The 22,327-nt window shown below is 57.7% G+C and overlaps 1 protein-coding gene across 2 annotated transcripts; it reads right to left on the reverse strand.

The window, feature by feature from the left end:
• Nucleotides 1-1,472: 1,472 nt before the first annotated feature.
• Nucleotides 1,473-21,045, reverse strand: CUEDC1 (CUE domain containing 1; the record flags this gene model as incomplete). 2 transcript variants are annotated; one of them, XM_081109243.1, is made up of 10 exons in its annotated part: nt 1,473-2,980; nt 5,358-5,428; nt 6,122-6,180; nt 6,932-7,025; nt 7,861-7,932; nt 9,081-9,164; nt 10,048-10,240; nt 10,953-11,079; nt 16,141-16,268; nt 20,671-21,045. In XM_081109243.1, the coding sequence occupies 9 exons, from the start codon at nt 21,043-21,045 to the stop codon at nt 5,361-5,363; spliced, it is 1,200 nt and encodes a 399-aa protein (XP_080965369.1). In that variant the 3' UTR covers nt 1,473-2,980; nt 5,358-5,360. The 2 variants fall into 2 exon arrangements, with proteins under 2 accessions (XP_080965369.1, XP_080965370.1); XM_081109244.1 differs by having other exon boundaries at nt 2,509-3,045.
• Between the last annotated feature and the right edge of the window lie 1,282 nt (nt 21,046-22,327).

The following is a 22,327-nucleotide window of genomic DNA, read 5'->3' on the forward strand; positions in this document are numbered from 1 at the left end:
AACTATGGTCCTCACACGTGAGCATGTAGCAGAGCCTGGGGAGGGCTTGTGAGGGTCCATCCCAGGTTCAGGCGCTCTGGCGTGGGGCCGGACTACATGCATGTCTAACAGCTCCCAGTGACGTCAGTGCTGCTGGCCCACAGGGCACACATTGGAACGGCAGAGGTGTAGGGGATGGAGCCAGGCTTAGGAATCTGCTTCCCACCTCGCTAGCTCTGGGATGTTGGGGAAGTTATTTAACCTTTCTGAACTGTCATTACGTCATCTGTAAAGCGGCCATTTACGGGGCTAGGTTAATTGGGCTAACATGAGACACCTTAGTCCGCGGGTCCTCCAATTTGATGGACAACCTGAATTGCTGGAGGAGTTTTCAAAGTGACTAACGCATGCTTGTTGATTTCACTGGTCTGGGGTACTGAGCATCAGGACTTTTTTTTTAATTACTCAGGCAATTCTATTGTGAAGCCAGTACTATGTCCTGGCCTGGCACCATGGCTCCCAAACTTTGTGTACATCGCACCACCGGTTGCTGGGCTGCACGCCCAGCGTTGCTGGTCCGGGAGGACTGGGGTGGGACTGAGAACTGTCACTTTAATACAGTCCTAGTGCTGCGGCTTTGTGGCAGGGATCACACTGGTCCCGGGCTATCAGCAACGAATGTACGGAGCTGAGGTTAGAGGGTAATCTTGGTTTGTCCAGATCCAAACAGCAGGTTTGGTGCGCCACCAGCTGCCCTGGGTACACCAATCTACAAGCCCACCTCCGCCTAGGAGGGCGGGGGAGAACCTGTTTGTAGGGAGGGGAGGAGCCTGCTGGTTTGCCCCGAAGGAGAGGGTGGGGTCACTCAGCTCAAACATGGCATGGGGGGAGGGGGGGAGAGTGGTGGCCTTGGCCTGGGTGACGGGGGCCCAGAAACAAGATGTGCGGGTGGAAGCCACGGGAGGCCTCTGGGCTCCACACGCGAAGAACTTTTTAACGCTGGGAACTGCCCCGCCTGGACAGGCACCCGCCGCCTCCCTGGCGGTGAGCTCCCTGGCCTGGGAGCTGGTCCCGCTGCGCTGGGAGCGGCGGAAACGAGGTATTTGACCTGGAAGATGTCCGCGGGCGCTTTGAAGTCTGAGACTGAAATCCCTGCAGCCTCCAATCCGGCCCTTTCTCCAGCGTTCTGTTTATCTAAGGAGGTGACAGGCTGGCCTGTGGCTGGGGGCTGGCTTTCCCGTCGGTTTCCTTCGCCTATCGGCCAGCGGGTTGCTTTCCCGGTTGGGGAGGGCGGGGGAGGCCGCCTCGCAGAGCAAAGCCAGCGGGCGGCAAGTGTCGCCTCGTGAGAGCAGTGCCGGGTCCGAGCCTTCAGCTCTTACAGACGCTGCGGCTTAACGGGCCCAGGCAGACGGCGCACCGGCGCGGCGCTCCCGGGCCAAACGCTGCGGGACGGGAAGAGGGGGTGCAGCGCACGTGGCCGGCCACATCAGAGCACCAAGAGAACACCGAGTCTTTATTACAGGAATTCTAAGAAACAGCCCCAAGAGAAAACCCACACGTAGGAAAAAAAAAAAAGGAAAACACTAATAAAGCAACACACAGACGCGGGGCCGGAGCTCCGCCGCGGTGCGCAGGGTTCTAGCTCAGCGTGGCCAGGACCACAGCCCAGGGGCCCGCCTCAGCCCCTCGGGGTCAGGTTCGGGTCAGGTCCGGCTGGAGCGCGGGCTGCGGGGCCTGGGCCCCCCCTCCCGGGAAGGCTTGCACCCCAACTTCCAAACGTGGTCACGTGCAGCCGCGGTGGCGCGCACGGCCCCTCCCGCACCTCGGGACGCGGAAGGAAAGGGGTGCGATGGCGGGTCGCCTCCGCCTGCGGTCCTGAGCGCCCGCCACGCCCTCGCCATCTCGGGGTGACTTGAGGCCACCCGGCCCCGCAAAAGCTTGGCTCTCGCACTCCCAGCCCCCGCGCGGCTGGGCTGCTTCCACGGTCAGGGGCGCGGTGGGGAGAGGAGGTGACTCACACTCCGGGCTGCCCAGGATTCCCGTCTCCCCAGAGGAGAGGTCGGCGCGCTCTCATCCCTCCCATTGGCAGTGGTTAACGCCGGGTAAGGTTCGCAGAAGCGGAGTTCTCCTGTTCCTCCTGGGATCATTCACCTGGATCTTGGGCTCTCACAAGGGGCACCCAGCAAGCCCTTCTGCCCCAGGCGCTCCCACCCGGACCGACAGCCTGGTCCCCTTGCCCCACACTACTCCTGCCTAACCAGGGTCCTCCAGCTCCGGGGCGCCACCCTCCCCATCCCTGCTGGGGGTCGTGCCAGTCCCTAAGGGGGCAGCCTGAGGGCCAGGCAGGGTAGTCAGCAGATGCCTCTCTTTAGTGGCTCATCACCCCTCAGAGGGGGCCCGGTGACTGCCCAGGGCTCTCCCTCCTGGCGCCCTGTGCAGGGGCTGTGCCACAGAAGACAGTGGGACTGAAGGGCTCAAGTGCCCAGAGGGAGCTGGGGATGGGGTAGGGGACCAGGCAGTGTCTGTGGCCCAGCAGGGGTGACAGGAAAGGCTGGGAGGCGGGGCTCCACCATCAGGCCCAAGAGCCTCTGGGGGGTCATCCTGCCCTTTGTGGCGCTCCAACCTTTGCCTGTTTCTGGATTTTTTTTTTTTTTTTTTTTTTTAAAGAAGGGATTTGGAGCCTGCATTTCCACTCATTGCCCATAGAACAGCCTGGCTACAAAAGGGGCCCTGGTTGGCCAATCACCACCCTCCCGTACCCGCCCCCCACCCCTCCTTCCAGGTCCTTCCTCCAATCACAGCATGCAACTCCGAAGTTCTAAGTCCCATTGAAAGTGGCAGTGGCTCGGCCGGACTGTGGCCGGAGAATCGCTGGGCCTTGGTACTCAAGCACCATCTGTCCGTCTGTCCGGCTGCAGCTAGGCTCTTCAACTGGGGGCCGGTATTGCTCTCCGGCTGCCTCCACCGGGTCAGATCATCTCCAGCGAGGAGGAACTGTCATCTGGTAAGGAGAAGGGATGGGGAAGTCTTTTCCCGTGAAGCCCCGTGGTCCTTCGCCACTGGTTCCTGGAGAGACGGTTTTGGGCAGAAGCTACCAAAGCAGAAACCCTCTCCTTCCTCTGAGGACTGTGTCAGCCTTGGAACTCTGCCTGGACACACACACACACACACACACACACACACACACACCCAAGCTCCTAGAAATGGTCCAACTGACAGAACACCAGGGACTCTGAGAGCTGGAGATGGAGTGGGGGACTAGAATTCCGGGGGAAGCCGCTGAATGGGAGGGTTGAGAGGAGGCGAAGTGCCCAGCCCTCTGTGATATATAGTAGGAGCTCAGATGAGCCAGACTAGAAGCCTCTGTAGCAGCAGAAAAGTAAATGGGGGTCAGAATTCACTAGGCCCCACGTACCAGCCTGAGGAGTTCATAAACCTTTAGGACTCAGAAGACCCACGCAGAGAGCAAGGACAAATGAACTAAAGTGTTCCGGGGATGGAGTGAACAGAGTAGGGGCGGTGAAGAGGCCAATGGCTGTTAGCCAGGTGATGAGAAGGAAAAAGTAAGAGAAATGACGTGGGGAAGTCAGGGGGAGAGATGGGCCTTCAGTGCGTGGACATCTAGAGCTAGAAAGACAATCATGGGCATAGCTGGGGTTACGGAGCTGAGATGGAGATTCAGATTTTGGAGCCAAATGCACAACAGTATTACTGTTACTGTGAAAGAGGGTGGTGGCCATGCCATGGCGAGTGAAAAGATTTCTCTCTCTCTCTCTTTCTCTCTTGTTAATCCTCACCCGAGTATATTTTTCCCATTGACTTTTAGAGAGAGTGTAAAGGAGGGAGGGAGAGAGAAACATCGATATGAGAGACACAATTGGTTGCCTCCTGCTCGCACCCCAACCAGGGCCAGGAATTGAACCCACAACTCGGGTATGTGCCCTTGATGGGGAATTGAACCTGGGACCCTTTGGTGTGTGAGGTCGATGCTCTGATTACTGAGCAACACTGGCCAGGGCAGGCCTGAGAAGATTTCAAAGAGGGTCAAGGGCAGAGCTACCAGCTACTACTCAGCTAGGATTGAGGGAGTAGGAGGAGTAATGGGAGATGGAAAAGGACCCTGAGAAGATAGATCTCAGGGTTCTGGGGCCATGGGAACCAAGGGAGGGCAGTTTCAAGAAAGACGATGGGCACAGCTTGCAGAAGAGGGCACCAGAGGACACAGCACAGGAGGAGGCCTGACCTGGCAGGTGCCATTCTAGGGAGTGGAAGGGCCTGCCAGCCTGCAGTGGGTGAAGGAGGATGCCATTCTTTTGCAAGTTGGGTGATTTTTAAGATGGGGAGGAGGAGGGCGCAGACTTGAGGAAGAAGCTGGAAAGGGAAAAGCTGGAAGACTCAGGAGAGAAATGATGGGCACGGTCCTGTGCGGGAGTGGCTTTGGGCTGTACGTGTTTTCCCCGGGGACCCATGGGAAGGAGAGAGCAGCACTGATGGGGGTGGGGGCCTTTCCCATGGCTTTATGGGAGCCTTCTGGAGAAGGGAGAAGTGTGGGTGCAGCACCGTGGGTGAGGAAAGCCTGAGGGAAGTGCCTGGTGGAGGGTGTGGTGGGGAGTCACTAGAGGTGATGCAGAGGCCAGGCGTCCAGGCTGCAGGGACAGGGCACTGGTAACTTCCTGGCTGTGTCCTCTGCGCGCTGGTTTGCCTCGCCGCCTCCAGAACTATCCTGAGGGTAGCGCGTATTCCTGTGAAGCCTGAAACAGCCATACCTGCCACACCGTCAGCCCAAGAAACAGGGGGACAGGACAGCAGCTGGGAGAAGGGGCTGGAAGAGGGACAGGCGCTCCTGAGTCCTGGAGGAAGTGACATTCCCTGCTTTCTCCCCCAGGAGGAGAGGAAGAAAAGCAGCCGCGGCCAGGGCTCCAGCCAGAATCAGAGCTGACCTGAGAGGGGCTGTTTCCTCATCTGTTTGTGGCAAATGCTACCCCACCCACCCCAGCAGCCGCTGGGAGAGTTGTGTGTGTGCGCGGCCAGGGTGGGGCCATCCCTGTCTTTTCTACATTTTCCTCTCAGTGTGCTGTGTGTGTCCTGGACTGTTTTCTCAACAAGGCTGTAAACTATTGGAGAGTAATGCGGGTTTTTTTTCCTGTCTCCAGCATCTGGCATTGGCAGGTATGATTATCTTTCATCCAATAAATAAATAAGTAAAAGAAATGCAAAAGACTAGTGTCCGACAGAAGCTCGTGTCCCCCCCCTGCCACAACGAGGAGGGAAGAAACTCAGGGCCCGCCCCATCTAGTTTCCTGATGCCTCTGGACTCCTGCAAAGACACCCAGGGTGAGGGGCGGGCAGCCCTGGGCAGCTGTGGCTCCAGGCCTTACCTCTTACTGTCCTTCCCTTAGGGCTTCCTCCACCTTGGGCACCTCCTGCCGCCTGCCCCGGAAGTCTTCATCTGAAAAGCAGAGGGAAGCTGCCTCATCCTCCACCCGCAGGTGCTTGCTCAGCCAACAAGAGCACCCCCCTTGTTTGCAGGGGCACATGCTGACCCCTGGGGGAGGGGGATGTGTGGGTCTGGTGAGAAGGCAGCAGGGCACAGGGCAGAGGAGGACGCCGGTCTGCCAGCCTGGCTCCATCCCTGAGCTCCACGACCTTGGACAAGATTTTCCCTCAGTTTCCTCATCTATGAAGTGGGACTATCCAGTGACCTCCAAGGCCCCTCAAGCCCTCGTTTCTGGATGTCTCCTGGCCACCGAAGGTCCCTCTCTCAGAGGCATAGTGGGCTCTGAGGCAGTGTCTTCTGTCCGTGTGGCCTCTGGGAGGGACTGGATGAATGCTAAAGGCCTTGGGCCCAGAGACGGAACCTGCCCGGAGCTTGGTTCTCAAGTTGAAGCCTGTCTGCCTCCGACACTGCACCTGGCTCTCTGTGCTCCAGGTAGAGATCTAGGTGGAGGTGTGGCCGGGGCTCCCTTTCAGAGGTGGGAGGAAGGGAGAGGCAACATGGTCTAAGTGGGAGGACCCATTTCTTTGGGTCACCTGCCCCCCAAAATCCTTGGTGTGTCACCCATGAAACACCCAGACCCTCTTCTTGGAGGGCCACTGACCACAGGCAACTTCAAGATCAAGCCACCCCGCCCTCCGTGCCTACCACAGGTGTGGCCCTCCACGTCGTCCAGGAGATTGGCTGTTGACGCAGCAGCCCCCAGCCTGCCCGGCCATTCAGGAAAACTGCCCCAGGGATGGGTGGGCACTGCCATCGGACTCCAATTCCCTGCCCTTAGTCCTCCACCACCCTCTCCAAGCTCAGGAAGCTTCCACCACACCAGCCTTATCCCCCAACACCCCCCCTCAAGGTCTCCCCCAGACTCCGTTCCTTTCAGCTGGGCAGCCAGGCCCTGACCCTCCCCTACCTCCCCTCTGGTAACAGGGAAGCGATTCGCTCCCTGTTCCCCTCTGGCTGTTCAGCTTCTAATATCCTGGGCCCTATTTGACAATCATGGATGGAAGCCTGGGTAAAAATGGGGAAATCCTTATCTTTACTCGAGGAAGTGAAAGTGAGAAAGCAGAGCCAACCTGCTTGGAATGAGGCAGAGAGATTTGGGGATCAGTTCAACTGCAGAAACTAGGGAAAGGTTTGCTGATTTCAGCGGAGCCACCATGTTTTCTCCCAAGATGTCGTTTACTCCAGGCAAAAAGCACAAAAGCTGCAGGACAATTCTAAGCCTCCAGGAGGAGGGGGGGCGGGGGATGCTGGCCCTCTCCCCAGGCCTGGTCATGGTGGTGGCGATGGGCACAGAGAGAAGGGGCAGCAGGCTGGCAGCAGGACTCAGGGAGAGGGGAGGGCCGCAGAGCCCGGGCCCAGGGCTGAGGGAATGTGCAGCCTCCGGGAGCCCAGCCCAGGGTCCCGGTGCCCTTAGGACCCACCACTCCCCACCCAGGGCCAGGCCAGAAAGGATATGACTGATGCTTCAACAAGTGTTTCCTCTTTGACTTCCTCATCTTGGTCTTCTCCGAGAAGGCCCTGGCCAGTTCAAACAGCTTCCTCCGGGTGGCTGCGGGCAGAGAGACCTGTGAGCCAGCAGCGGGAGCACCAGGGAGCTGCCCACCAGGGCTCGGGGCAGATGCACAGGCTGGCCCAGGAGCCCAGGGAGCTGGGGAGGTGACGCCAGGCTGGTGCCCCCGGGGAGTGAGGTTGCTGTCCTGGGTTGGCCTGCAGGGGCAGCACAGGCTATGGGGAGCTGGACCAGGGACAGCTGGCAGCCCCAGATCTAGGTATTCCTTCTCAGCTTGACAAGCGGCAATGCCTCTTGGCTTTCTTTCCCGCCGCCTATCCCCTCCCCTTGCCACCTCCAGAGTTGGTTCTGGGATTTCCGTGACTAATCCCAGATTTTCCTTGAAATGGAGCCTGAGAGGATGGCAGCCTCATTCACACATGGGTGTGTGTCTGTGGAGCGGTGGGAGGGGCGGGGCAGGGGAAGGCGAGCCCTGGCTGGCAGGACTTTGTGGGAAGAGGTCATGGACCCGCAGGCCTCTCGTCTGCAGAAAGTGGGCTTAGCAAAGACCGCCCCACTCAGGCCCGGCTAAGCCACTGGCCCGGCTAAGCCACAGAGAATAGTAAAACTTGGGGGAAGGGTGTGGGGGCGAGGGCGGGTGCAGCACATGATTTTTCTGCAGACAGCTCAAGAGGATTTAAAACCTAATTTGTATCCAGACTCAGCTGCGGAGGGAAATGAGGCAAGAAGGCTGAGGGAGCCAGCCTGCGATTAAAATGTCATTTGGGTTCACCAAGAGTCGGCTGCATTAAAAATTCCGGGTGGCTCCCTCCCACCCACGAGGCCATAGGGCCGGTGTGAGAAGATCGGAGAGGGGGACATGGGCTGGACTCACATTTGCCCATGTGTTTCAACTTGTCCCTGAATAAGGCATCTTCAGACACGGCGGGGTTGGCGTCATTGGTTCCTGGAAGGGGGAGGCACCTCTGAGGGCCAGCTAGAGAGAAGAGTGAAGGCCCCTGCCCTCCACCCTGCCGCTCGGCTAATCCGAGTCACATTGTTCACTAAGTCCCCTGTGAGTCGTTCTGATCCATCTCAGCGGCCCTGGTGTCTATAGTTAATTCAGGATCAAGGACAGAGGCTGCTGTTAAAACCCTCAGATGCACATCTGGTGGGGCCTGAGCTCCAGCCTGTTGCTTATGAATCAGTTCCACAGGATTTTCTCCTGCGAGCCGGGATCGGCTGAGCTCCCCGCCCCCTGCTTCCCACCCCCACTCCACCGCACCATGTAAGGTCTGTGGATTCTGTCTCTGAGGCGGGCAGCCTGTGTGTGTGTGGAGGGCTCTGGTTGGCAAAGGGCCACTCTGCACATATATTGGCAAAGTCCAGGTGCTGAGTGTGGAACAGGGGTCTCTGGGTCTCTCTGCCCCATGTTCCCAGCCTGACCTCGCTTGTGCATCCCAACAGGCTGCTGTCCGCCCCCGGCCCTCCTTCAGCCACTTAGGGCTCCTGGAGGCATCTGGCCCGCTCTTGAGGCAATTCTTGCTTCTCACCATCTTACACATGAAGCTCAAAATTCCCTTCCCCTAATGCAACGGCAGGGTCGGACCCATGGTAGATATTCCCCAACTACCAGATGAATGAATGAATGAGTAATGAGTGAGCAACCCCTTCCCTGACTGGTCCTGCCCTTCTCCTCCCGATGCATTTGCTATAATCAACAGAGTGTCCTTAGGTTTGCTGGTAGCTCTACCCATTTCTTAGATGTATCTCCACAAGCTCCCCCTGGGGCAGAGACCAGGACTTGGAAGTCTCTTGAGTCCTTCTTGTCCCTCCTCCCCACATGGACGTTATGTGTTGTGGCGTGTCCCATTCTTGCCCATGTTCCAGACACCTCTGAGGAGTTCAGCCAGGGCGTTAGCCAGTCCCGGCTGTGGGCTCCTGCAGCTGCTGGATTATAAGAACTCAGGGCTGCTAAGTAGAGGGGCCATCTCACTCCACAGTGAGTGCAGTGGGGGGACAGCACCCTCCTGCCAGCCCATCTTGTCACCCTACCCCCAACTCCAAATATGCAAAGCACAGCGGGGGGCTTCTCTCCCAGGAAGGCAAGGTTACCTGGGGCAGGAGAGGGGAAGCCAAGGTCATTTCCCACAGCCACGCTGCTGGACTTGGACTTCTGGGACTCGTATTTCAATCGATCTGGAAAAGGACCACATTCAGGTCAGGGAAGTGAACGCCTGGACTGAGACCAAGGCGGTGGTTGGAGGCCAAACCCCTAGACTCGCACACAAGCACACACAAAAATGTGCACACACGTCTGCCGGCTGTCAAGGAACCAGTGATATCACAGAAACCACTGCCCTGACAAGCACTGGAATGGTAGAGTGGCAGAACCAGGAGGACTCTGAAGATCGTATCATCTAACTCTAACCCCTTTGTTTAAAAGGAAATGCTCAAAGACCCCCAGCACTTTTGCTACAGAACTGGGGCCGGCCCTGGGTCTCTGTCTAGCCTACCCTTCTCCCTGCAAACCTTGTTCCTCCCCTGTGACATGCTGTCAGTCACACACACACTTGCCACTGTGACCCATAAGACAGACCTGGCACAGCCCTCTCGCTGCACTCCACCCCAAATACACTCTCTCCCTGAAGGCAAAAGGCAGCCAGGCCGGAGAGCTGGGCCCCTGGGCCAAAGACAACCCAAACACCCCCAAAACTCCAGAGCCCCTGCTCCAACATCCTCCACTCGGGGAGGCTCCAACTCTGGCACCCACGGACCAGTCACTGTTCTTGGAGCTCCAGACACATCATGCCAAGGCCAGTGCCTGGCACAGAGCAGATGTGTAGGGGAAAGAAGAGGGCACACCTCTCTTCCTCTGAATATGGGGGTGGGAGAAGGGGTAGCTGGTGATGCTGGTCCCCGTCTGGCAGGATTCTGGGGCTACCCCAGGAATCGTGGTGTGGGCCATGTCCCAGCCCTTGGCCTCCAGCCCCCTGCCTCGCCTGAGCCCCAAGGCTACAGCCAACATCAGCCACTTCTTCCGCCATGGAGAAGGGGCACAGCGCCCCACCCGGTGCACCACCTCTCTCCAGGGCCAGGAGGAAGTCTCTGTTGCGCTGCAGCTCCTTCATGAACTCCTCGTTCTGCAGGAAGAGCGCGATCCTCTCGTCCTCCAGGTACTGCTTCCAGCGGCTCTCCTGGTCCCGGGTCCCGGGCCCGGCCGCGGGGGGCAGGCCTCCCTCTCTGTTCATGGGCTTGGAGGCCCTGGGGTTGCCCTGAGGAGGGAAGCGAGCATGTTGAATGCCTAGTCACAAGGGCACCCGAGCATAAACATCCGTGCACACCTGGGTGAACACCTGTCCTGTCCCAGGATCTTCCAGCCGCACCCTGGGACCTGCACCTCCTTTCAGGACCCAGTCACAGGCCCAGATCCAACTGCACGGGCCACAGTCCTCTCTGCTGAGGAAGCAGCAAGGGCTTAACAATGACTTTTCCTCTCCTGGACCACCCCATGCCTTTCTCTACACCCTGAACAGTCCTGAAAAGTGATCTGCAAACTGCTCAATAGCCGACACACAATCCCCAAACTCAAAACTCTCGCTGCACCAGCGGTCTCAGGGTGCCACCCTCTCTGCAAGAGCCCTTGGGACATGTCCACCTCTGGGGAGAGGAGGCCTTGGCCCTTTCCCAGAAGAGGGAAGGAAGGTGCTCTGGCTCCCTGCCATTGGCTAGCCCCATGCCCACCTCCCTCAGGCCTGGGGTGATGGCTGCGGCCAGAGTGTCCTCAGGGCTGTCACCTTCCTGGGTGGAACAGGAAACCTCCCGGCCCAGACAGGAAACAAGGCTTTCGCTTCAGCATTCTTTCCCTGTAAACCCAGGGCAACAGAAACAGCTCTGCCCGGGCTTAAATATCAGAAAGTGAAACGGGCTGACCCAAACTGTGGGCAAGCGGAGAGGCTGTGCAGCAGGCGGGGCCTCCCTCCATACCTGCACGCTGTCCAGCTGCTGGGGCAGGATGCGGAGAAAGTCGTCGGGGAGGTTGCCCAGCAGTGGCGGGTTCCAGTTGCGATAGCGCCTCTGGCTGGAAGCGGGTGCGGAGTCCAGCACGTCAATGCTGGAGGGCGAGAGGTGACAATGAGGAGGGAACAGTCAGGCCCCAACACGGGTGTCCTGGTCCGTCCCTCACACCAGGATCCTGCTCAGAATGGCACTCCTTCTTCCCGCGGCCTCCGCTGCTTCCACTCACAGCTGTGCACCACAGTGCCCTCGAGGCCTCTAAGCCCCTAGAGCAGTGGTTCTCAACCTTCCTAATGCCGCGACCCTTTAATACAGTTCCTCATGTTGTGACCCCCAACCATGAAATTATTCTCGTTGCTACTTCATAACTGTAATTTTGCTACTGTTATGAATCGTCATGTAAATACCTGATATGCAGGATATATTTTCATTGTTACAAATTGAACATAATTAAAGCATAGTGATTAATCACAAAAACAATATGTAATTATATATGTGTTTCCCAATGGTCTTAGGCGTTCGACCCCCAAAGGGGTCGCGACCCACAGGTTGAGAGCCGCTGCTCTCTATTCCTGGCGCTTGTGCTGGACGGTGTGGATGTAGACGTAGATGCTTATAAACAGTCTCTAAAGCAGCAGGGGGTCGTGTCCTTTTATGCTTCTATCCCTAGCACCCGGCGCCGTGTGGCTGCTGAATAACAGGTGTGCTCCAAATGAACCAACAGCCCAGCCCGCCCCAGGCCTTTATGCATGTTATTACGCAGGGGTTGGGCGGGAGGGGGGGGGGCGGTGTGCGGGCATGAGGACACCAGGACCCCTAGAGAGTAGAGCAAATCCCGGCTCCAGTTCTGGCACAGCCACAAGCCAGCAGGGTGGTCTTGGGCAAGACCTGCTCTCCTCTGAGTTTCTCTCATCTAGAAACTGCTGCCTCCCTGCCCGCGCGGAACAGCCCCGCTCCGGGCTCTTGAACAGCGCTCGGAAAGGCACACTGAGCAGCAGGTTCTTGTTCCAGGGGGCGCTCGGGGCTGCTCCTCAGAGGCCAGGTGCCTGGCAGCCTGGCAGGAGGTCTGTGCCATGCAGAGGCCACAGCCAGAAGGGAAGGAGAGGAAGAAAGGCAGTAGCCGTGCCCTCCCCATTCCCGGGCTCCCGCCCTGCCGCCCTGGGCCTGAGGGCAGCCTGGGGCCCCGCCAGGAGCTCCCCACAGCTCCTCGGTGGCCTGCAGCGTGGCAACCGCAGGACACGTGTTCTGCTGAATCCGGGAGTGACACACGCAGGAGGCAGCCGGGGGCGGAGGGGGCCACTTTGGCTCCAGGGCCTGGCTTTGATTTGGTCTCCAGCTCCAGGAATCCCGCGGCCCCCTCACTGGAGGGGAGCTTTTCCGGGCCGGGCTGCCGCTGCCTGGGGAAATAACTTCCTTTCCTTTTCTATTTTGGGCGGGTGGCCTGGCGGGGGCCAGGAGGAGGGGCGGGGGCGGCAGCAGACGGGATAACAAGCTGCTAAGTGCGCGGTGGGAGCGGCACAGGCAGACTGGAGCCAAGGGAACCCCAGCCTGCCTCCTCACCCCCTCATCTGGCTGCACAGAGGAGGGGACGGTCTGCAGAAGAGCTTGGCCGATTCCTAAGCAGCTTTGTGTCTCTATCACTCTGCCTTCTGTCACTGTTGGAGGCTTCATTTTCTCTAAGGGCCTGAGAAGCAAGGGAGCGGGCACCCCATTGCTTGGGGGGCCTTGAAGACCAGCGTTGATGAATCCCAGCAGAGAAATCCTCTCCAGGGTCAGCACCCTTCCTTGGGCTTCAGGGTCTTTATCTGGGACATGGGTGCCCATCCCAACGCAACCACACCTCGAGCCACCCAGGAGAGCTGCGGCGGGCGAGCCCTGGAGTCCCACTGGACTCCTCTAGACATTTCACTGGAAAACCCAGAGGGGAGGGGGACGAGGAGCGGGAGTCCTGTCCTCAGCTGAATCCCTGGCTGCTGGGCTCCAGGTCCTGGAGGAGGGGCAGGCCCCGCCCCCTCCTGGCCCTGGCACCCGCGGAGATGAGGTCAGCCCATAGCTGTGAGAGACAGGGGGGCCCTGAGCCCAGGCAGCCCAGGCAACTCCACTGTGGTCGGAAAGGAATGTCAGAAATGAGCCGGGAGGCAAATAAAAAACTTCCAAGGCTGTACTTTCAAGGGGAAAACAGCAGGTGGCCTGTGCAGAGGGGTCCTCTGGTTTCAGGGCCTGTCTTTTATTCAGAAGACAGGGAAGGACAGGCTGGGGGAGGGAAAGGAGAGAGAAGGCTGGGGAGGCTCCCCTGCCCTGAGCCTGCCCTTGGACCCCAACATTAGTACTCCACTCCCAATCAGACCTCCCGGTTTACCCAGGGAGCAGACCCAGAAGGATTTCAGAGCCAAACCTTCCAGGCAGGATTTTTGGTAAAGCATGCACACTGACGCCCAGCTGGGTCAGGCCCTCTGCTAGGGCACCCAGATCCTTCAGGCAGAACCCGGACCCAGGATCCAGGCATTCCAGGCACACTCCCCTGGGGCCACCCTGCCTGTCTGTGCCCCAGCAGGACAAGCTCCCTAACCCCTCCCCATCTGCAGTCTCACAGGCACCCTAGGCCATTCCTCCCCCAACTTCCTACCCAAATCTGATCTCCACCAGCAGCCAGAGGGGGATTCTAAAGCACTAACCGCATCACAGCACTCTCCAGCTTAAGCACCCCGGCTGCAGGATAAAGCACAGCCATGGCCTGCTTGCCTCTCCAGCCTCACCCAGCGTTCCATACACCCTGCAGTTCCCCGATGATTCCCTCATCCCTGCCTCCAGGCCTTGGCGCATGCTGTTTCCTTTGCCCGGAATGCCCTCCTGTCCTCCGCTTCACCAGGTTGCAGCTTGGACAGCAGCTCCTCAAGGCAGCCCTGCCCCCCTTGCCCCAGGTCTGTGCCTCCCCCAGACTCTGATCGCCTTGCAGGGGGCAGGGGGAGGTGTCAAGGCAGTGCTGTGTTCATCGCTGCATCACACACATGGTTCAGCACCTACATACTGCGGGTGGCTCGCTAAATGCTGGGTGGAGAGACTTGGGCTTAGCAGGGCCGTCCTGGAGCAAAGGGGCACATGCTGGGAGGCTGGCACTGCCCCTTCTGAACACTGGCCTCTGAGGGTCGCCTCGCCACTGGTCTGTGTTCAGTGTTAGAGCTTAGAGGCCAGCCGTGCAGCGGGGGTTGGCGGAGCAGTGAACAGAGGATGGCAGTAGATCTGACCAGGCCTGGCACTCTGTGAGTGCTCCACCCACAACTCTCACTCAATCCTTTCAACAGCTCTGGGGCGGGATCAGCATTCCCATATCACAGATGAGGCAAACGAAGCTCAAAGACATCAAGTAGTGAGCGAAGGGCCACAGAGCAAAGGCGCCTAAAAGATCAGAAGTCAGGCAGCTGGAGGAAGGGGGGAGAGAGAGCATTCTGCTCTAGCTGATTCCACAACCCAAGTTCTCTTCTCTGTATCCACCCCCAGCCTAGCGAAGCCTTCAGTTCTGGGTCAGAGACTTTTCAAAGCCTCAGGGTCTGAACCAGGCCTCCTAAGCTTTGGTCTAGTGCTAAGGTCACCTCGCCCCCAATTGGGGCTCTGACCGCTGGACTGCACCACCCCTGCTTCCAGCCCTACCCCACCCACTGCGGCTGAACACCCAGCCAGAGTAGGGGAGGGAGGACGTGGCCAGGATACCCACACCAGGTTTACACTGGGGTCCTGTCTCCTACAGCCTGTTTTCCCTTCTGAAAAATGGGCAGAACCACTCTAACAGAAACTAGACCATTTGCAAAAACATCTTGGGATAAATGTTTTAAAAGTCAAAGGGAAATCATTTAGCCCCAATCCAGGCTGCAAGTCCTGCCAAGGTCTCACCCCAACCCACCTACTTACTCCCTGCCTCCCAGCCCATTACAGCCTCCGAGTCCCACTTGTGATAAAAGGAGCCCCCCTTTGCTCCTGTCCCTGCCTCAAAACATTGCTCCCGTCCCTCCCCCCATAATCTGCGAGGCCTCTCTCAGCTCCCCAAGATTCAATCACAGAGAATTTTCTCATCAGGGAGGCAACTGGACACAGCAATTAAGAGCATTGGTTTTGGAGTCAAAATGACCTGGGTTCAAATCCCAGCTCTGTAGTCTGGGGGTGATTATGAAACCTCTCTTAGGCTCAGTCTCTTCATCTGTAAAATGGGGATGACGGCTGTGCCCACCTCGGAAGTTGTTAGAGGATCTGAATGTGATGGCTTGCCAGTGCTTCGTAAATAAATGGTAGCTGTTATTATTGTCTATACCTGGATGATAACAGAGTTCTCCACTGCCACCATCAGAGGCTCCCAAGATCCCCAGAAGAGAAGATCCACTAGGACAGGTCCCCTGTCCCATCATTTCCGCCACCCCTTACCACCCCAGGCCTGAGTCATTCTCAAATCTGATCTCAGGAACAGCAGCTTTCGGGCAAAGAGACACCTGGGCTCCAGCAAGCCCCACCCCAAACATGAAGCCCAGAAAAACAAGCACCTCAGCGACCCAGGGGACCCAGCTGACAGCCAGTTTCATGTTAAATTTCCAAATTACAGAGTCCCTCACCCGGAAGAAGTCTCCAAGGACCTAGCAGTCTACCCCCCTGCCTCCAGTTATTGAACTATCCTAGAAAAAGAGACTTACTTGCTCCCATTACTTTTAAAATCCCCCACAACATCCCTAGACCAGGGATGGCAAACACATATCATCCCATCAACTACTGGTGGCCGTCTGGGAGTACTATGGTGGGAGGATTCTGAGCAGGAACCAGCACAGTGATCAATCGTAACCTTTGCCACAGGCTGGAGAGGGGAAGTGTCAGTACACATTCCACGTGTTTGTCATTCCTGCTCTGCATCTCCATCGACTATCGGCCCTCAGAAAGCAGAGGCTGAGCCTTGACTCTGTCCCGTCCGGTGGCCGGCATAGCACTAGCCTGGAGTAGGAATTTAGTGAATGTTTGCTCTTGAAAGTTCTTCTTGGTATCTAGCAAAAATGGGTCTTGCTGCAGGAGAAGTCTGTTCTTGCTGAGGGGTCTAGCCAAGATTCCCACTGTGTTTGTACTCCGTCCCAACCCCCGGTCCCTTCCCCACTGCTCTGTGCGGGGACAGGAGCTGCATTCTCACCGGGGAGGTGGAGTGGGCGGAGCCAGAGGGTAAGGCCTGTCGAACATGTGCATGTGGTAGGCTGGTGGGGAGTACACGGGCGGGGGCTCTTCATCGGAGCTATCAGGTTCCAAAGTCCTTTCCAAAATCTATATCAGAGAGAAGAAAGAAAGAAATATTAGCAGCTCTTCCTTGAACTTGAATAACATTTACACGTAATCAGGTGTGGGCGAGGATGTGTAGCAAGAGAACTCTGCCTTGCTGGTGGATATGTAAATTGTTACAACCAGCACTTTGCAAAAAACCAGTCTGGCTTTATGTACTGAAGCTAAACGCATGGCTGCCCCTGACCCTACAATTCCAACTTCCTCAACAGACAAGAAAGCACAAGTCCCCAAAAGAATGTTCAGAGCAGCATTATCCGCCCAAGTACGGTTCAGAAACAAGCAAAGCAAATCGCCGCGAGAGAAGTCAGAGCAGCGTGACCTCCATGAGGGTGGGGAAGGCCAGAAAGGGGCGTGAGGGGGCTTCCGGGTTCCTTTGATGGGTCTTGATCTGGCTGCTGGTGAAACGTCACTTATGATTCATGGACTCTTCTATACACGTGTTATTGCTGATAACTAACTTTAACATCAGCCACACCCTCTCTCAAAGTGCTTCCACATGGATTATTTCGCCTTAGCCTCAAACAACTTGGCAAGATAGATATGGATTGCTACCCTATTTTATAGATGAGGAAACTGAGACCCAGGCTGACTAAGTGACATGGCAAAAGCCACTCAAGTGTTTTTAGAACATGGTCTCCTCAGCAAATGTCCCTCCTTCCTTCACAATGCCTGCATTCCCAGGGAGGATCCCCAGGTGCTCAGCGGCAGGGGGTGTGTCGAGGGGTGCCTCTCCCTCTTAGACTCTTGTCTTCATCCAAGAGCCAGAAAGAGGGGCAGGGAGAGGCCAAGGGGTGAGCAAAAGCTGGGGTTCTGGCTTGACCTGGACCCTTCCTCAAAGGCCCATAGAGGAGTCTAGGGCAGGAGGCAGCTCTCAGCCAGGAGATCCCAGGTCACACAACCCCAACCGGCCTATATCTTAGCTTCCTGCTTCCCTGTCCTCTCCTCCCCAGCTCTGTCCCCAACTCCTCTGAGACCAAAGAACATGGGAAGGGCTCAGGGGCTGCCAATCAGCCACAGAGTCCCCAGGCCCCACATCTTAACCTCAAGTGAGTTTGCAGAAGTCACTGCTAAATTGACTCCGCTCTGCCTCTGCAAGCCTGGGCTGGGCCGGGCTGCAGAGGCTCGCAGGGACACCTGGCAGATGGGCAGGTGGTGAGTGAGCACGCACACATGAGTACACACACACACACACACACACACACACACACACACACGCTCTGTGCATACACTGCCAGCCTGACCCAAGGAGACCTCCCGCCCTGGAATGCACTGACGTTCTTTCCGTTGAGGCGGAAAGTATTTAAACAGATGCTTCTGCAGAAAAGGAGAATGTAGCTGCTTTTCAGGCTGCTACTCTGCCTACCCCAAATTTCCACAAGAAGAGAGAGAGAACACCGTGAGCTCCATTCCCGTTCATGGGCAGACCCCCAGTACCTGGCACAGGGCGGCGGCTCAGCAACTACCTGGCACATCCGGAGTCCATGCTGCTGCTGCCCCCCAGCCCACATTCCCTGTTCCCCAGACCTCGCTGCTCTGAGGGACAGGGTTCCAGGCTGAGCCTCTCCTCCCTCAGTGGCTGGTCTGGTCTGTCCCCACTGAGGCTGGTGTGAGTGAGATAGGGGTGAGGAAGGGAGAGCTCAGTGGGAATCGTTCCCAGAGAGAAGCTGCTTGGGGTTTCCCATAACTGGTGTAGCAGTTGGACCCCAGATTCAGGGAGATCAGGCATCCACAACTGCACCAGAAGGACGCCTCCTTTCTCAGCCTCTCCTGCACCTCAGTGCGGCCTCCTGGGGCTGCGAGAACCAGACGTTTATCAGAGGCTCCTGGAGCAGAACAAGGAAACGCCAAGGAGGCAGGCCGTGGGCCAGGCACGCTCCGGAAAGGCTGATCCCCCGTCTCTGGGGAGAGTAACCCCAGCCATGTTCCTACCCCCTCAACCCCCCACCCCTGCCGGCCTTTCTCCCCCAAGCCTCACCAGCCACAATGAGATTGTTCTGACTCTAAAGGTGTTGAAGTTTTCGGCTCTGCAGCCTCCTGACTTAATTCAGTGTGGGTGATGGATGCCTGCCAGGTGCTCTAAGGGTCAGGGTCTGGCCATTTATCTGACAGAAGATGTTTCTCTGTGGCCAGGGTACCCCTCTGGCCAGCCCACCATCCATCAGCCCTCAGAGAGGGGGCCTTTTCCAGTCAGCAGTTATTGTCATTCCAGCTGCTGCTCATAAATTTTCCGAAGCACTTTCCGCTGGCTCAGGAACTGCCTGCCGGTGGGCCCCAGCTGAGCTCCACACGTGGGGGGTTGGGGAAACAGCCCGGGGTGGGGGGGTGCCGAGAAGGGGCTCAATCTGGAAAGCAAGATTCTTAGAAAAACAGAAGCCCCCACAGTGCAGGCCTATGCAGAGGATGCTGAAGCCGTGAGGAGGTTCTCGGGGCTGTGGGTGCCGTGAACAAAGGAGGAAATAGCATCCCACCTGCCAGACCGTCAGAACAAATGAGACTACAGGGTCAGAGTTCACAGAGAGCCTTCCTTCCAGCTCACGCTTAAAGGATGTATCTGTAAACACATGCGTGCGTGCGCGCACACACACACACACACACACACACTCGCCGTCATGCATGCACTCACCCCTCTTTTTCACAAAGAAGATCTCTATGTTCTAATACTCCCTCCACTTGCTAATCCAGGCAGGTCAAAGGAGTGGTCTCCAGGGGAAAGAGACTAAAGAAAACTAGGTAAAGACGGCAGCACCATTTATTCATTCGACAATATTCCCCGAGTGCCTGCTCTGTGCCAGGGCTGTCCCGGGTGCGAGGGGAGACACCAGGATGAGCCAGATGTCATTGCCCACAGAGCTGGTCCTCTGCCTGGAGAGAGGAAGCCCAGGCAGCACCCGTGAAGGGAGGCTTTGCCCTGCAGGGTGACTCTGATTGGTGGACAGCGGCTGCCTGCAGGGCTGTGTTGAGTAGGATCTGAGGCCATATCTAGGTCTAGGTTTTCTCACTGTAAATGAGGGCAATAATCACGCCACCTCACAAAGCTTGTGAAGACTAGAAGAGAGGCGACATCTAAAGCACGAGGATGTGCCTGGCACAGGTTGCGACTCAGTGAAGAGCAGAGTTAAGTCCCCTCCGCTGGGTCCTTCCGTCTTTGGCTGCGTGTCCCACATGCCCCTGCAGGCAGTGACCCTCTCGCTGGAAGACTGTGAGCCCGTTCTGCACCCAGCGCTGCAGGTCTTGTGGCGACTGGGGCCAAAGGTATACTGAACACTGGGATGGGGCCAGGAGATTGGCCACGTCCTGCAAGTGGGTTGGTGGCATCTCCCCCATCTAAAGTTTGAAGATTGCGGAACCGGTTTGGCTCAGCGGATAGAGCGTCAGCCTGCGGACTCAAGGGTCCCAGGTTCCATTCCGGTCAAGGGCATGTACCTTGATTGTGGGCACATCCCCAGTGGGGGGTGTGCAGGAGGCAGCTGATCGATCTCTCTCATTGATGTTTCTAACTCTCTGTTCCCCTCCCTTCTTCTCTGTAAAAAATCAATAAAATATATTTTTTTAAAAAAAATAAAGTTTGAAGATTTAGGAGAGAAGGGCTCACTACTGTCTCCATCATGCCTCAGTCAGATGAAGTCTGATGTCACTCCTCTTCTATGGCTCCCTATGCTCTGGGGACACAGCCCCACTCTCTCCAAGTAAGGCCTCCTCAACCTCCTGGTCTCCACTCACTCAAGGATCCTGACAGATGGTCTGGCTGTCAGTCCCCCAGCGCCTCATGCTCTATTTCACCTCCGAGCTTTTGCCCAAGCTGCTCCCTCTGCCTGCACACCTTTGCCCTCATTCTTCACTCTTCTTTGGGGTCTCAGCTTAGCCATCCCTCCTCCAGGAGACCATACCCTCCCGTCCTGCTTCCGTTTCTCCCATCATAGCTCTCATCACTCTGGGCTGTCCTTGCCTGGTTCTTGTCCCCATGTTCCACTGTGCCGTGAACTCTGTGAGGGCAGAATCTTTGACTTGATCAAGGTGGAGACCCAGAGGCTCAAGAGTCGAATTTCTTGAAAAATACAGACTAGCGGGCTCCAGCCTTAGATTGACATTCCCTGTGTTGGAGGGGGCCCAGGTGTCTGCATTTTTAACAAGCTCCTTGATTCTGATGACCCCTGACCCCGGGTCTAACACCATGCCTGGCATACCACTGAGCAGGTGCTCAGAGCTTGTTGAATGACTGCATGATTTTCTGCGCACCCAATAAGGCCGCTGACCGACTGGAGTACCGTTTCCCTAGGAAAAAGAAGGCTGCTCGCTAGTTCGAACCCAGGCAGGGGTAGAACCCAAGTCCTCTAGGTTCAAACAGCGCTGGAGCTCCTGGTGCATCACCAGGCCGCGCCCCTACCTCCGGGGGAATGCTGTCCTCCGAGTCCGAGCTGTCTTCATAGACGCCGCCGCCACCGCCCTCCAGGTTCATCTGCAGCAGCTGGTCGATGGTGGCGTCCACGGCGCCGCTGTTGGCGCGCAGCACGCACTCGATGATGTCGTAATCCATGTTGGGGAACATGGTCTTGAAGTCGTCCATGGCCTGGTTGAACTCCAGGCGGCGCACCTGGCGGGCGGGCCGGCTGTTGTTGAGCTCCTGGGCGGTGGGCGTGGCGCTGCCCCCGGCCCCGCGCGCCCCGGCGGAGCCGCCCCCGCCGCCCCCGCCGCCCCCGCCGCCCCCGCCGCCCCCGCCGCCGCCGCCGCCGCTGCTGCTCCGGCGGAACAGGCTGGTCATTTTGCCGAGCCTTTGGGCGAAGGTGCTGCCCGGCGGCGCCAAGCCCTTTTCCCCAGATCCCTGCGCCGTCTCGCGCGCTTGGCGGGCTCGGGAAGCTACTCCCGCGCCTTGCCCGGCCGCTGGGCGACCAGATGGGGACCGGACGGGCGGGGTCCCCGGGTCAGGAAACTAGGTGGTCCTCTGGGAGTGGTCTTCGTGGGGCGGCGGCATCCGGGCCTGGGCCGTGGGAGGCTCGACGGCTGGTCATCCACACCCCCAGAGCATCCTGGGGCCAGCTCCACGGACGGTCCCACCTGGAAAGGCGAAAGACAGAGTCAGGGGCAGAATGCAACAAACTGATGGCCAGGGGGAGGCCCCTGCCACGCCCACGGGGGCACTGCCCCCTGCGGCTTTCCCCAGCTGCAGTAATGAAACAGCCACAGCTCGTCACTCACAGGGAGGGCTATACTAGTTGGCAAGGGCTTACTCTGTGCCAGGCACCATCCTGTGTTCTGTGTGGCCAAACTCAAGACGCCACTGAGGCAGGTGGGGTCCCCATTTTGGAGACGGGAAAAGGGAGGCATAGACACGGAGAGAGTAGAGGAGCTTCAGTGAGAATTCAACAAGGTGATCCTCAGCCCAGTGCCTGGAACAGGGTTAGCTCTGTGATTGCTGCTGCCACTGCCCCAGAAGGCTAAGGAAGAAGCAGGAGCCGTCACTATACTGGCCCCGCTGCCACCAGAGTAGATGGGGCGGGGGATTCTAAGGGATCCTTCCCCACTATTTGGAGGTCAACCCCCGGAATTCCCTCTAGAAGGAGATACTGGTCCTCAGAGCGCCAGGGGATGTCTGGCTGGCCTGGACAGCTGGAGACCCGACAGGTCAAGAAGCCTCTTCCATGAACCCCGGTGCAAAGCCTTGAAAAAGTATTTTGTGTGTGTGCCGTGACATATGAAAGGCTGACAACTCTAAGCCAGCCCCACACCCTGCTCTATAATGCAGATGAAGAGATGAGGCCCAGGATGAGAAGGGAGTTGCCCCAGGACACAGAGCCAGTAGAGGCAAAGCCCAGACTTCTCCATCAAAGGGTGGTCCTGCGCATGAGGAGAGAGTGGCTCAGAAATGGTCCTGGGAAATGCAGGGGGAAAGGAGCTGATGTATAGAAGTACCATGTTCACGGGACTCTGCAAGGACTCCCAAGCCAGGCTGCCTATAATTAGCACCCGGTCGGGCTTAAGGCCCCCATCTCTCAGAGGACTGTCCCCCGCCCCCTCTCACTAAACTCAAGTGCAATCTGAGGCCA

Source organism: Myotis nattereri, assembly GCF_964212035.1.
Source record: "Myotis nattereri genome assembly, chromosome: 16".
In the NCBI taxonomy this organism is placed as follows: Eukaryota; Metazoa; Chordata; class Mammalia; order Chiroptera; family Vespertilionidae; genus Myotis; species Myotis nattereri.